Source organism: Simochromis diagramma, unplaced genomic scaffold (assembly GCF_900408965.1).
Source record: "Simochromis diagramma unplaced genomic scaffold, fSimDia1.1 OVJJ01000596.1, whole genome shotgun sequence".
Lineage (NCBI taxonomy): Eukaryota > Metazoa > Chordata > Actinopteri > Cichliformes > Cichlidae > Simochromis > Simochromis diagramma.
Genome location: NW_024387245.1, coordinates 20,463,905 through 20,480,252, shown reverse-complemented (window position 1 = coordinate 20,480,252; position 16,348 = coordinate 20,463,905). Strand labels below are relative to the sequence as shown.

The 16,348-nt window shown below is 40.9% G+C and overlaps 1 protein-coding gene across 6 annotated transcripts in view; it reads left to right on the top strand.

Moving 5' to 3' along the window:
* The window catches only part of whrna (whirlin a), a 196,697-nt gene that overhangs the window by 159,189 nt on the left and 21,160 nt on the right, over window positions 1-16,348 (top strand). For 3 of the 6 annotated variants that reach the window (XM_040053560.1, XM_040053558.1, XM_040053561.1), the window contains exons 6-10: window positions 1,570-1,782; window positions 5,365-5,586; window positions 6,177-6,209; window positions 13,212-13,286; window positions 15,484-16,069. In XM_040053560.1, the coding sequence (XP_039909494.1) occupies window positions 1,570-1,782; window positions 5,365-5,586; window positions 6,177-6,209; window positions 13,212-13,286; window positions 15,484-16,069 (1,129 nt within the window). The remainder of the gene's footprint in view (window positions 1-1,569; window positions 1,783-5,364; window positions 5,587-6,176; window positions 6,210-13,211; window positions 13,287-15,483; window positions 16,070-16,348) is intronic. The other 3 variants (XM_040053559.1, XM_040053562.1, XM_040053563.1) reach the window with 3 other exon arrangements.

Below are 16,348 nucleotides of genomic sequence, written 5' to 3'. Positions count from 1 at the left end.
CATTATTGTGACCCGGCCACAAGCAGAGACTGACTCAACGAGACGCATCTTCTCATATCTTTTGCCTCTCAAGTTTTCCTCCTTATTTTAAATCAGAATCAAGTTCTGGCAAAGATAAGGGTTGTGACATTTAAATGGGCAAGTTTTTGAACTGACTTTATCTGATTTGCTCTTTATCGACTGGATGTCGGCTGTGGTCCTAGCCGTTGTTGTCTGTCACTCTGATAAAATTGCCAATCCGTTTATCTGGCATTTAACAAACCCTGCCAATGAGTGACCTCAGAGATGGACCAGGTCCAGGGAACAGGCTGGCCTTTTCCGGATATCCATTAACTGTAAAACCACAGCTTTACAGTAAAAGCGGCCTCTCTCCAGCCTCGCATTTTCCAGCAGAAGTTATTAGCACGAGTCTGCAGGTGTTCCACTCCAGTAGACTGATGACCGATTTCATTAGTTCCCTCAAGTGCCAATCTGCCCTCTAATATGACAGCAAGAGACAGACTAACATGCCTTCTGTGGCCTCTTCAGTTCAATCCACTGTGCCCTTGAGGTAAATAACTGGGACATAGACGCTTTAGAGAAATTCTCGCTGTAAGCATTGCAGCGATTAAGATTCGGGTGTGGTAGTGCCACAGTTCACCTTGGGCATTAAACAGTTGTTGGCTCTGCTGAGATTGGGACACTGCAACAGCTACAGCCGATGATACACACGGTCAAGTGCTAAAAAGAGTTGAGGATGAGGTGAAGGCAGAGAATAGGAAGGGAGGAGGGGAAGGTGGCGCCGAGCCTGTTTCCTTCTCCTGGTTCTGTCTGTACAAACACAGGCAGACACAGACCCTGAAGCTGTGACTTTGAAGTTGTGTCTTTGATTAAGGAGTTAATTAAAGAAAAGCTGCGTGCAGGCTAGCAGATAACTGAGAAAAGAAAGGGAAGAGACAGTGAGAGAAAAGGAGCGGAAGAAGCGATATTAGCATTTATAAGTTGCCAAAGTGCCATAGAGTTTTTATGATTGACAGAAAAACCAGCTGGCACTACAGAGATGGATATAAAGGCTGTAAACGCCACCCACATGTGTGAACAGCACAGTATCTGTCCTCCTGCAAGCTGTGGTGCTGGCACCACAAAGCGCGAATGATAATAGATGGTAGTAGGACAGCTGGAAAAGGGAAGTAGAATGATAATTTATATGAGGAATTAAGAGCTTGATGGATAGTTTTGTGTGTATGGGATTGACATCTTATGTCTGCCTTGATCTGTTTCCTGCCACTCGAACACGCCTCCTACTTCTGTAACATCTACTTCTTTCTGGTTTTCTTTCTTCATCTTATCCCATGTTCTCCTCCTCTTCCTCCTCCATCAGGCATGGCCTCGTCTTTCACTAAAACATCTCTTAATTGTATTTAACTGCCTCCACCACCACTCCTCTCCCTGACCTGTTCTTCACCCCTGCTTCTTCGCTCCATCACCCAAATAAATAAACAAGACATCAAAATCAATTTTAAAAATAAAATAATACAAGTCCTGATTGCCTTTGTCAATCATTTGTCTCTTTTCTTGTCTTTTATCTAGTCTGGGTTTTATAAGGGTGTGGCAGGCTCACAGGTAACCCTGTCCAGTCTAGTGAATCAATCCCGTGCCATGCTGGAGGAGCAGGCACGCCACCTGCTGACAGAGGCGGAGCGACAGACCATGGTCTACTACGTGGAGGAGTACCGGGACGGACACATAGGAGTGGAGCAGCTGGTCATGGCGCTGTTTGAGCTGCTGAACACGCACGCAAAGGTAATCTATGAGGAGGCTTGTGTGAGTCTGACAAAGTAAAGAGAAAGATCAAAAGAGAATACATTTTCTGCCTGTGTTCTCCTGTAAAGTCTCTGTGTGGGATTGAAGTTTTCTTAGCTCTTCTGAGATTTGTGCTTGTTTTATTTTTCCTTCCTCCCCAGCTCTTAAAAGTGTTGTGATTTTCTCAGTCTGCAGAAGTTCACCTTATAAAAAAACACGATAAATCAAAGACATTTTATTTCCAATTTCTTAAGTACACTGCAGTATCATGGGCCGACAGAAAGCCTGTGCAAATGGCATTAATGTATTTAGAGATACTGTACCAGCAAGTACACCAAAAAAGCAATTTAATTTAAAAAAAAATAATTTAGAAAACTAGATTTCATTCAACTTCAATGAGCCAAAGTGACCACAAAATAAAGCTAATGTATAAATAAAGAAGCTCCATCTTAGTGCACTTAGTTTTCTCAGTATAATGTGTAAAATGTACCAAAAAACCCCACAAATGAAAAAAAAAAAAACCCACACACAATTTACAATAATTTCGAAAACCAGCCTGTGTTGGTTGTTTTTCACAGGTAAACCTAACACTGAAAAATCCCTCATTTCATTTTCACGCAGGAAATGTTTTAACATAATTCTCTGTATCTGACACAGTTTTTCACATGAAGCCAAATACCTCATGCACTACGTACTTTTCATCTAACTGGAGAATGTACCCAGGACTGGATAGTGCTCCAGCTTCACCATGGTTACTGCAGCTGATCTGATGCCATTGTAGACAGTCTGTGTTGTCGACTGACTGCACATATGGAGTGACTCATTCCCAGCTCTTTTGTCCACTCTGCTATCCTTAGGCATTGGATCTATTTTTATCAGAATTGCTGATGCAGCTCACTTAAGAGCGTAGATTAATGCCATTCATTATTAGCAATTAACCTAAAACTCAGTGGCGCATTTTATTTGTTTCTGACATTGTTTAAACAAACCAAATTATGTTTGTGGTTAGAGAGAAAGAAGCAGGAGATAAAGGGAGGGAATAAGGGAAGGAGACCACCTGTCTGATCGTGTTTGGCCTTTCTCTGCTCTCTGCAATGACTGGCTGCACCTTAACAAAGTCATATTCACAACACAGTTGTTCTCATTTACATATTTGCCAGTTCAGACAGTAAAATGGGAATGCAATTTGCTCATAAATACTCTGTTGACCGGCAGTCATTACCAATCTGCTCAGCTGCAAATTTAATTATTTTATATTCATTGCATCACCAAAAACGTAAACACAATTACAGGTTAATGACAGGAGTGTTGCTGCTAGATCAGCTAAAGTAGAAAGAAAATATGGTCTGCTGGTATATGGTTGCATCTGTAGAGTTATGATGATACACGGTTTAATTGTATTTTGGTTCTCCACATCAAAATAATGTATTATTCAAATAGTTCAGTCTAGGGCTACTTACAATATCAGATTTTTAGTACACAGTTATACAGCGAGTGTGTTATCAAGGATAACATACTTGTTACTGTCTAGGAGCAAAATATCAGGAAAACTCGTTGGGTTTGTTTATTGTGTGTTCTGTCCCTTTTCCGTGTAACTGCATAACTATAACCACAGAAAAAGAACCACTGTGGCATGACTTACAATATTATCATGTATAATTTCTATGTATTGTACAGTTCTGTACAAAAAGTCTTGAGCTGTCCCTTGCTTTTTATATTTTGCTTTCAAGAAATCTAATTTTCCTTGTAATTTTTAAAGTGGTCTTTCAGTGTAAACTGCTTTTTCACTCATTGTCAGTCCCATCTTTCTACCTGAGCCTTTTATTTGTGGGTTTTTTTTTGTTTGTTTGTTTTTAGTTAAGCCACTTACACACTGTTCACAAATGAAAAATGCACCTAAGTGAAGAGATTAATCAGTGTTTTGTCTTCAAATAACAGACGATTACCAAAGAACCAATTTTAAATTTTAAATTTATCTTTCAATTTTTAATATCAGCCTGTCACAAAAATCTAATAATTCGAGAGTGACCTCATCAAGAAGCCATTCTTAAGGAAGGGAAACAGGAGGAAAATGTGAGATGTGTCAAATTACAAAAAAACTGGACTAAAAATTAGCAGCAGCAGGAATAATGGATCCAAATTTGAAATATTTGGCTCAAATTGTCATCAATAAGTACATAAGAGGTCAGGAGAGAGGTGCAACAGTGAGTGTCTGCTGACGAGAGGCCTGGAGAACTATTCCTGAAAACTACTAAAAGAATTTACAAGAAAGCTTGCCTAAGAGATTGGTTGGTCATATAAAATATTGACTTTCAGCCTTATTAGATTTGTATGAAGTCTGTTTTCCATATTTTTGCGTATTTAAATAAATTGGTGGACCTATTTCCTATTTTCTCATAAATTATAAATAAAAGACTTTTGCATGATGCTGTGAGCACAAAGTCAGTGTTTCATTTTTAAATACTACAGTTATTGTGAGGACTGGGTTCACTCACTACTCCCTGAGAGTGGCATTTACTGGGGAATTGGATGAGAAATATCAGTACATTAAAACCTACAGGTTCATGCTCATTCTATCCATGCTTTCATTTTCTCTCACCAGAACTATTGTAACTCAGTCTTCACCTGTTCAGTAAAGCCTCCCTGGATCAAACGCAGCTGCAAAGCTCCTTACCAGATCCTCGAAGCACTCTCACATCACACCTGTGCCAGTCTCACTGTACTTGCTCCCATTATTCAGAATTCTTTCAAGCTTCTGGAGTTCACCTTTAAGTCTCTGAATGGTGAAGCACATCAGCAAACTTTTGCACCCATATATGACTCTCAAGTCATCTAATGTGGGCTCTCTATCCACCCCTAAATCTGGACTAAAGTGTCATGGCCCCCACTCTTTGAAACACTCTGCCCTCCAATCTACAATCTGTAAGATCAGCGGACTTGTTCTGGATTTGGATATTATTTTTTCTTTTGGTTTTTTATCTTTATTTTTATCTCTGAAATCCTGGTTGTTTTGTTATTTTGGTAGGGGGATTTTGTTGGGTTTTTTGGGGGGGAGGGGTGTTTGTGTTGTGGTTGGTTGGTTTGTTGGTTGGTTTTAAGTAACTTGTGATTTGTATCTTAAAGAGCCCGATATAAATAAATTCACTTACTTCAACTTGTAAACAAGTCCACACCCCCAGTAATATTTGGTTAATTGTTCCTCAGCAAGTTGCATCCAACAGCATGTTTAACAGTATAGGTTTAAAAGCCTCACCTTTTCTTCCCTAAACATACTTCTTACCCCTGTGGCCAAAAACCTCAACCTTTGTCTTATCTAACTACAAGTTTTTTTCCAAAAGGGGACTTGGCTTTGATCGTGGAGCAGGGGCTTCTTTCTCAGTTGACCTCTTGTTCGTCCGTGGTGATGTAAAACTAACTTCACTGTGAACAGTGACACTGTTGTATAACATTTTCCAGGTGATAGCATTACCATTAGAAAAAAAAAAAAAGGATTTACTCCTAATTAAAGATCAGTCGCCCAACAGAGTCTGTTAAATCACGCTGTCTCCTTGTTTCTCCTTCTCTGTACTTGCCTCCCCTCAGTTCTCCTTGCTGTCTGAAGTACGAGGCCTGGTTGCGCCACAGGACCTGGAGCGTTTTGATGGGCTGGTCCTTCGACGGGAAATTCAGGCCCTTAAAGCTCGACAGGGGGCAGCTGGCGCCTCAGCCCTGCAGCCAGACTCCCTGTCCATGGTGTCATATCCAGACACTCTGACATCATCTTCAGCCAGCTTCATGACCAACACCACCCTCAGCTCTGCACGGGTAAGTAGTGCTTACTAGTGGAATGATTATGTGATTCTACTTAATTAGTGGGTACTCTTAACTAAGATGAACATTTACATAATAGAATAGAATAGAAAACAACATTAAAACATTTAAATTAATTTATTTCCTTAAAAAATACTTACAGTAATTTTGAACCTGCTGCTATTACTATTTATTTCCGACACTTTGAGGGCAAAGCAGCAGTCTAGTCTGCTGCATATAATATGATGGCTGGATTGGAGTATTTCCTTTTTTCCTAGTTCGCCTTGCTGTCTGACTGTTTGGATTGCAATTGCTTCCTTTCCTGTTTGGCCGTCTGCTCACTCCTCTGTGTCTCTTGGCTTAGTGTGAAAGACAGAGATGGTAGTGTGATATATCTCCGTGGATTATTACAGTTTCTACTGCAGAATAGATACTCTTCTGGTGTGGACTTTGTTGGCTGAACAGTGATATGTTTCGCTTCCTACCTTCTGAGATTACAAAGTCTTTTTGCTGATATTTGATAGGCTGTGTTTTTCTTCCACCTTGATAACCCCCTCACTTCCATCTCACCCCTAAAAACCTTCCCTCCCTCTCTCCCTCTGTAGGAGAGGCTGCTGTGGCTGATAGATATTATGGAGGTAGGAATTACTGCTGAAAATGATGAATGCTTTCCATCACAGACCCACACATACAGAATACACACTCGAGTTAAGTTCCTCCGTAGGCAGACAGACATGCATGCGTTCCAACTCTCACCTTGGTTTGTGGTGTTTTTAAATGGTTTGCAGTGCTTTTCTTCCTTCTTGCCTTTTTCTTTCTTTCCTTAATTTGAACCAGAAATGTCAAAAGGGTGTAAGCGCCAACTGCTCTGGATATTATATAAAATGGTTTTGTGGGATGTGAATATATCCACAACTGACATTTTTAAGCTGATATGTCCCAATTTCGCCATCAACTTCTTGGCATTATTGAGCCACAAGGTCCCATATGTAAACTGTTACAGGTGATAAGTTATCAACTAAAGCTGGCTAATGCTACAGTCACAATAGGCAAAACAATTGTTGTTACAGTTACAGTTAGAGCAGTCTATGACTATATGGCAATAAGTCAGCAAATCTGTTGCCACACACAGAAATTCACATTAACTACCTAATTTCAGAGCCTCATTGATTTGAAAGAGAAATTCAAAAATTGCTCCACCAGTAGTGACATAGTTGCTGCAGGATCCTGATTTAACTGCAAAACGATATAGGTACTTGGTAACTCGAGCGATTGCACTTAGTCAGACCATGTTTTTGAGGGTTGGTTGACTCCCACTGGGCAACCAGAGCAACTGCCTTGCAATGAAAAGTAGTAGTAGTAGTAGTAATAGTTTCCCAGAGGCTGATGGTGTTGCACACTCAGCCTTTGGGGGACCAGTTGGTTGCCATAACTACAATCACAAGACCAACCACCAGTTTAAAGTTCATAAAGTTCATTTTGTAAAATGTGGCAGTTGTTAAGATTCTGAATGTATATGTTAGTGTTGATCACATGTACTTCGCCAATGAGCGAAATCACTGGGGATGAAACAGTGACTGTGTCACACGTGTCCCCACACAGGTCGCTGTACCTGATTGCTGGCTGCTAGGTCTCACTGGACATCTTGACTGTTTTTGTGGGTTTTGGTGCCTTTGAACTATTTTTCAAAGAATTACATGACAGCCAAACTTTGTAGCATTAATTAAATCACAGACAGTATAAATTATGGCCGTAGCTGCCATGATGTCACCTACTGGTTTCAGAATCCTGTTTTGGAGTTTATTGGCTAATGACTTGCCAGTCATAGCTGACTTTACTTTTCAGAATCAGAGGCTCCATTCAACTTTTATACTGTTTATAATATCACCTGCTTGTCTAATTATGTTCAGTTTTGGTTTCAGAAAGTCAGAAACACTAACTCACAAAACTAAAGTGCAGGTGGGTGACCCCACAGTGGCTACACCAATCTACATCTTCCTGCGTATGCACGTACTTGTCACTCAAAGTGAGCTTGACTGTAATGGTGCTTAGCATTAACCATAAACTTCACAATCAGAATATTTATAACTCTTTTTAACAGTTTTTAGTTCTTCTAATTGCCACTTGAGGCTTTAAATATGAGTCAGTTCCTATAGTTTTTGTCATGTCCTCACTGGCTTCATTTTCCACCCAATGGCGGTTGCTGTTTTGCCCTCAGCTTCAGTCTCAATGAGATTCCTGTCACTAAGACAAAAGTTCAACAAACTATCACCAGGTCTATTTCCTCTGAAGGAATTCTATTAAGAATTTTCAGCAAATATTACATCCCCTCATTTTTCTCTGCAGTGTTATTACCAAAAGGCAACAATGACAATGGTCATTACATTGCATTTATTATATGACACTAACCTAATGAGCCTAATATTTTCTATAGTATACTGCAGCCGCTCCACATGGGAAATTGCTGTTCCTGCCAAGTAGTTAAAGGCTGCTTTTCTAGGGCAAAGACTAAAACTTTGGATTTAGCCATTCTGAGACACCCTGCAATGGAATATACCAGATTCCTTGATTTTATCCTTGTTATTGATCACAATGTACTTGTGATAAGGGACAATGAGCCTGTCTGCATAATTTTAATCACAGCTCTAGTTTACCAGGAAGCTTTTTGCACAGTTCAATTTACAGTAGATCCCACTACAGATGCCAGCAACTCAAACACAAATATGTAAGCATGTAGTGAGTGTGTCAGCATCTTGGTCTTTGGCTGGATAAAGATAAGTGGTTGCACGCACGAACACGCAAACCTGCACACACATACACACAGTTTCTAAGCTGACAGCGGAGATAAGCTGTCGACTGTCTGCAGATTTATTCACCAAACAGTCCTTCTCATTCAGATGCCCAGGATGGGTTTTGCCTGCCTTTATACTTTCCCCTCTGAGAAGCAACATTTACATGTGTGACAGATACTGGGTGTGTGCGTGGTGGTCTGCATTCTTACCTTGCATCTATGTGTGTGTCTTTTGGTGCTGTTTTGGGCCCATGGGTGACTGGGTGGGTTTGGGAGAATAAAAACAGTAGATTTCTGAACTAGAGTCAAAGCATGGTATACTCAAGTGAATACAAATGCACACCCTCTGATGCTCATATGTTTTTATAATAGTGTGGATACTCATTGACTTCTTAATTTCTACCCTACAACTAAATGCCAAACCCCCACCCTTACCCTCACGCAAACCTCGTGGACCTAGTCTGAACACTCTAACTAAACATTATTTACATTTTAAACATTAAAATATTACCATTGGTTTGTGGATACAAGCAGGACATCCTGCCTCCTATTTACACATTAGAGCTTAGGAAGCTGGCTGGGGAGAGATGGGGTCCTGGTATGTCTGCTTAGAGTCTTGCTCCACCAACTTGGACCTGAATAAGTTGCAAAAACATGGATTTGTGGATGGACAGGACCAGACTGTATAATGTTTCCTTTTGAAGATAGAACATCATGCTAGATTTAGGCTACACAATAAAAGCTTGATTATGGTAAGAGCTGAACAATGTAGGGGCATCATCTGGCTGGGAATGAAAATAGGTGCTGTGCACAGTTGATCATTGTTACACATTATACAGGATGTTGTAAATTCCTAATAGAAAAAAAAACACGCTGCCGTAGGCTACAGTCACACTAAGGAAAACAATGGTTGGAGACCACGGCCAGAAAGCTGATTCTGTTCATCTGGAAGCTGCTTTTCAAGTCATTTCTTCAGTCTGGGAAGTCAGAAGAAAACACTCCAGTCTTTCAGTTTTCGATTGAACAAGGTTAAGTTGGCACTTACATGCAATCTGTATTCCACAATACTTTGATTATCTGTGATAAATCTCTAATGGGGCTGCACAGAATCCACACATCAGGTGGACTCTCTCAGCCAAAGACTGGGCTGAATCCATGGGTTAGATTTATAAATTATAAATTTATAAACAAAAGGAAAGCGTTAGTTTATTTCATTAATGACCAACATTCTACCGAGAGCAGTGCAATTAGGGGGCTCAAAAATAAGGACACATAATCAGAAAGTAATATAGTATAAGTGCAGGTTTCTCTCTGTGAAAACAGTGTGGCAGTATAGATAGAGCTGTTTTGTCACAAACTCTTTCTCCAGACGAACTTGGAATTTGCGTGTAACAGCTGAAGTGTAGAAGAAAACAAAACTTTATTTACCATCTGATCCCAAGCCATCTGTGTGTTAATGAATATACTCTTAGTGTGTCACACCCTCAACCTCAACCAGCTGGTCACCGCAACTACAGTCGTGGCCAAAAGTTTTGAGAATGACACAAATATTAGTTTTCACAAAGTTTGCTGCTAAACTGCTGTTAGATCTTTGTCTCAGTTGTTTCTGTGATGTAGTGAAATATAATAACAAGCACTTCATACGTTTCAAAGGCTTTTATCGACAATTACATGACATTTATGCAAAGAGTCAGTATTTGCAGTGTTGGCCCTTCTTTTTCAGGACCTCTGCAATTCGACTGGGCATGCTCTCAATCAACTCCTGGGCCAAATACTGACTGATAGCAACCCATTCTGCCATAATCACTTCTTGGAGTTTGTCAGAATTAGTGGGTTTTTGTTTGTCCACCCACCTCTTGAGGATTGACCACAAGTTCTCAATGGGATTAAAGTCTGGGGAGTTTCCAGGCCATGGACCCAAAATATCAACGTTTTGTTCCCCGAGCCACTTAGTTATCACTTTTGCTCCATCGTGCTGGAAAATGCATTGTTCTTCACCAAACTGTTGTTGGATTGTTGGAAGAAGTTGCTGTTGGAGGGTGTTTTGGTACCATTCTTTATTCATGGCTGTGTTTTTGGGCAAAATTGTGAGTGAGCCCACTCCCTTGGATGAGAAGCAACCCCACACGTGAACGGTCTCAGGATGCTTTACTGTTGGCATGACACACGACTGATGGTCACGCTCACCTTTTCTTCTCCGGACAAGCCTTTTTCCAGATTCCCCAAACAATCGGAAAGAGGCTTCATCGGAGAATATGACTTTGCCCCAGTCCTCAGCAGTCCATTCACCATACTTTCTGCAGAAGATCAATCTGTCCCTGATGGTTTTTTTGGAGAGAAGTGGCTTCTTTGCTGCCCTTCTTGACACCAGGCCATCTTCCAACAGTCTTCGCCTCACTGTGTGTGCAGATGCGCTCACACCTGCCTGCTGCCATTGCCGAGCAAGCTCTGCACTTGTGGCACTCCGATCCGGAGCAGCTGAATCCTCTTTAGGAGACGATCCTGGCACTTGCTGGACTTTTTTGGACGCCCTGAAGCCTTCTTAACAAAAATTGAACCTCTTTCCTTGAAGTTCTTGATGATCCTATAAATTGTTGATTTAGGTGCAATCTTAGTAGCCACGATATCCTTGCCTGTAAAGCCATTTTTATGCAACGCAATGATGGCTGCACGCATTTCTTTGCAGGTCACCATGGTTAACAGTGGAAGAACAATGATTTCAAGCATCACCCTCCTTTTAACATGTCAGGTGTGCTATTCTAACCCAATCAGCCTGACATAATGATCCCCAGCCTTGTGCTCGTCAAAATTCTCACCTGAGTTAACAAGACGATTACTGAAATGATCTCAGCAGGTCCTTTGATGACAGCAATGGAATGCAGTGGAAAGGTTTTTTGGGATTAAGTTAATTTTCATGGCAAAGAAGGACTATGCAATTCATCTGATCACTCGTCATAACATTCTGGAGTATATGCAAATTGCTATTATACAAACTTAAGCAGCAACTTTTCCAATTCCAGCATGGCTTTTCCTGTTTTTCTCTCTGCTCCATCAAGTTGACACTTATGAGGACAGTGAGCTACACCAGGCACTAAAAGTATTTCCTACTACTGACCTGTATACACCTGTGATCATGACAAAACAAAATTAGTGTGTGATGTTGCTAGATAGCAGGTTTCAGACACACCACTGGACAAGGTGCTGTGTCTTTACATTCCTTTTAAGAGATTTGGCTAGCTAGTACCACCTTCCATATAATATCATTCATGTTATGAAAGATGGCAAACATAAGAAACAAAGAAGTCAAGTCAATTTGAAACAACAACCTCCAGTAAAAGTAAAACGACCTACTGGCTGTACACCTGGACAATGAACAATTAAAACAGGACCAGGTTTGTCTCTTACAAACTCTTCTTGTTCCCCTTGGTATCACTCTGCAAAGTCTTTCAGTACAACATTACTTACGTGTTGGTCTTTGAGTCCTCATCGCACTGTGCAATGCTCCATTATATCATGTGTGCATGAGAGACTTTATAAAAGCTGATACACAGTCTTGATGTCATGAGCATCTGCGATGTCGACTGCAGACAGTTCCATAACCATCTCTCTCCTACATCTGTGCCCTCAAAACACCAGCATCTGCCATTTTCACTGTTCTGCAGGAGTGCAGCAGGATGATGGGGGGATTCATTAGGTTTCTGTAGATCTCACTTTCTTTTGCCTTACTTCACTTAGGCTGAATTCAGACTACTAGTCTTTTGCCTGTTAAACATATTGTTTTATAGTGTCACATTTCTCAACGCCATTGATACTTTTGCTATCACAGTATTATGACATTGACCATTACATCCCTATTGATCAGGGAGCAGTGTGTAGCCTTTCAATTTAATGTAATGAAAATGCAAGATTTTAAGACTGAGATTGCATGTAGTACCAATATTGGCTCGCAGTTTGTCAAGAGGGAAGAGATGATCAGGAATATCAACATATAAAGCAGTGGGTTGCAGACATTACACCAGCACGAATGGTATAACTTGCATAACTGCTTAGGTTTTAAAACTGGAGAATCAGCAGTCTTCCCAGGCGACAAACATCCCAGTATTTCCTGCATTTGTACCTACTGTAATGTTTCTGCTGTGGATTGTAACTGTGGCTAAGCATAATCATACAAACTGTACATACGAATGCAGCAGGCTCTGACTGCTTACAGTGTAAAATTGCATCTCTCCGCGTAGAAAGTCGATTGACTCTTATGATAAATAAATTGGCCGTAAGTGCTCCACATGCGGCAAGGAGGGGTAATTAAGCCAAATTGATGGGGCTTTTGTTTTGGTTTAGTGTCAGAGTTAAATGAAGGGCAGCAATTCTCTGAACTCAGTTCCTCTGCTCTGGAATCGCTCACAGATCTTCTGCAAATTACCTCCTCTCTACCACGCCAGTGGGACTGAGCCTGCAAATCCTGCTTTGAACTGAGCTGATGGTTCTTTATCGATTTCGCAGCATGTGTGTTTTGCTTATGAAAGAAGACATTATGCAGTGAGTGTGGTTGTGTATGTGCGTGTCCTATTTGCTTGCCATCCTCTGAGACTGGCAAGCAAATGCGAACAGAAATGACGTCTTTCCCTTTTCTAGGAGATGAGGAACATTCACCAAGCCCAGTTAGGCTTTGTTTTGGGATAAATAGACATCTGTGTTTAACATCTGTTCAGAAGCTTTCTCACTTTCACTTGAATCAAACTCAAACACCCCTTGTTTCTGTCTTTGGTCTCCGTTTTCACCATCCCATTCTTTCTCTTTCACCTTTCCATCTTCCGATCCTCTTCCTCTGCTTCTGTCCTGCTTTTCCCAGAATGACAGCGTTGTGGAGAGTAACGAGGAGGATCCCCCAGAGAGCCTGAACATGCTGCTGACCGACATCTCTCTGGTGAGCTTGGCAGACAGGCAGGCATAGCCCCTGCTTTAGCCTGATAAAGATGGATACTGCACAAGGGAGCAGTGAGTAGGTGTGGGAGAAAAACAGGTAGTAAAAGATGTGTGTTTGTGTGTGGAGGCTGGATAGAGATGCTTTAGACATGGTGACCTGCAGGGTTTGAATTTTATACTGATGATAAGTGTTTGCACTTCACGAAAACAAAAAGAAACAGAGGTAGAGCTTTGTAAAAGTAAGAGCCTGTGCACACTCTGTCCTTTTTTGTTGTAGTGTAGAAAGAAGAGATTAAACTCAGCACTTTGTGCCATTTGTCCAATTCGCTCCCTACCTGAGCTAGCCATGTTGTTGCGCTATTGTGTTAAAAAAGATACCATGGCAACCCCAGTTTCCAAAGTTATAGACATATCAGGGGGCTCGTTTGTTTATTGTCTGCAGAAGGATAAAAGAGTGAGGTTAAGGAGAAAGCTTTCAGCCTGCTATCACCCAAGGCTACCTGCTGCTCAAATCATACCTTTTGTTTTTTTAAACCATTTTTTTACACTCATTTTATGTCTCGCTCCACATGCTGGCAAAGCACTCGTGTCACACAGTGTTGTTCATTCCACTGTTGAGTTTTTGTTTGAGCACTCTTACCTGTAAACCCAGGATCCCAGCAGCATCAAACCACCAAGTTAAATGACTTCAATTCAACAAGAATTGGTGGTGAAGCTGGTGGGAGTTGTTGATTGTGTGTCTAATATGTGAATGCAAGGGAGTGAGTGAAAAAAAATGGTGTGAATGACAAGAAAACAATACGAACTCATCTTAAAGGGGACCTATTATGTTCTGTTCAGTGATGGACTCCACTAGAAGCAGTTAAACAAAAATCTACTGTCTGAAGTACAGTGTGTAGATCCTGCCCCTTTAAGTTTACTCTTGGTTTAAATGCACCTTTCTTTGATTGGTCGCCCCTCGCCTGGTTTCTGCAAACAGGACACAGTACTTGTGAGCACCCGTTCCTGTCCCTGGCGAGAGAACTCTCAGCATTGCCCAAGAATCAAAGGAGAGCATTCAAAAACAATCTTTAAAACTACAAAAAAATATATTTTTCTTTTTTTTTCACACTAAAATTTGTACTTTGATGTATGCACTGAGTGTTACTAATATATCAGAATGAAGGATACATGAGTAAAATTATAGGTGCTTAGAAATCAATGTGTGGTTGTCGTTAACTGCTTTCAAATCATAAAAGCAGGTTGCAAAAGTGATGAGAATTATAACAGTTTAGCAAAATTGAAAATGCTCATTAGTTTCACTGAAACTGTATACATTAAAGCCATTAAAAAACTATGTTGGGGGGAAAAAGTAATTGGAAACTGAGCTTTTAGGACTAAAGCATGCAGCCTTGTGCCACTGGGTTTATTTCTACATATGCTAACCTCATTGTCTGGCCATGTTTTTAAGGTGAAAAAAATATATAAGGAAGGATAATAATTTTGGATACACCTTGTTTAACTGCTATTATAACTTTGTTCTCACAGTTTGTGAGTTTCCCAAGCAATTTATCAGAATAAATATGGATTGAAAATTTAATCTAATTTACCAAAAGCTTTACCAATTTCCTCCAGGGGGGAGAGGGAAAATTACATTTTAACAACACTGAAAAAAGCCCAAAATATGATAATCCAATAAATATTTCGGCAGTCAGCAAGACACTGTGCAGGAGTTATGCATAGTTGGTTCAACAAAGGTTTTTGGTTTGTTTTTTTTAAAGGGACCTTCCAATCATTCAGGTGTGTAGTGAATTTTTTTCAATAAGCAGAAAAAGAAAGTCCATTTCAGCAGTCTCAAACTCCTGACAAAGAAAAACTAAATTACATATAATATCACCATAAATCTAAATATAGGTACACTGACCGACCCAGCATATTATAGACTTACACATAAACAGATCATATAAAAATTCTTCTGTCAAATTGTCTAAAAAACTAATTTCAAAATATTGGTGCACGACCCATTTGACAGTGTCGCTGCATCCTCTGGTGTTTAATGACTACAGACAAAAGTTGAACCTTTCCAGACGCAGAACTGATCTGATTTGCGAGTTTCAGCTCCATCAATCACATGGTTACGTTTTTAATCACAGCACATTATGCTACAATATTTTGTTACACCCCTAATCAATGATGATGAATATATCCTCTCACTTCAGGATGATGTTCAGTCCGCCACAGCCGAGTCCCCTCCCTCCTTCAAGCCTCCGCCCCCACCAGGGGTGCAGAGGGGCCCAAGTAGAAGAGATCCGCTCAACAAGTGCCCCTCTTCCGAATCCTCACACTCAGGCTTGTACTTTACAGCCACAGCCTCTAAGAACCACGGCAACGAGCCAGGACACGCTCCTGCCTCACCCTCTTTACACCACAAACGAGAACGCCAGAGGGACCCGTCTCAAGAATACGCAGCTATCAGAAAGAGAGAGCCCTCTGCATTGGCCAAGAAACAGAAAACAACATCCGCTCAGTTGTCCACAGTCACTCAGCACAACATTGGCCCTTTCCCCAGGGTGCAGTCGCCCAGCAGAGGCACTAAACCCACTGCCCCGTCCCCTTCACCTCCGCCTCCTCCTCCACTCCCTGCCCCTCCTCCGCCCCCTTCTCTGTCCCTTAAGCCAGCGTCCAAGACCAAATCCTCCCCCACCTCCTCTCCTGGGTCTAAACAGCAGTTTGTTACAGTGGAGGTTCACAGGCCCAACGCAGAACCTGATGTCAATGAGGTGCGGCCACTTCCCCAAGCTCGAGGTATGAAATACAGAGCTACAGATCTGATATGTTGAAAATCGTGCGCTGTATAGAAAAGATGGGTAACAGCCCAAGTGATCTTTACGTTTGGTCCTATTTTAAAGTCAAGTGTTTCACTGTCTCCATTATGGTGTTTTTGAGAGATAGATCCGAATGAGAAACCAATGCACGCTTCTTTTTTTTAACCTTAATCTTAGCCTTTTTGATACCATTAAAAACAAAAAGAAAATAAAACAAAGGTACATGTGAAAAAAACAAATTCTAAACTGACCTTATGTT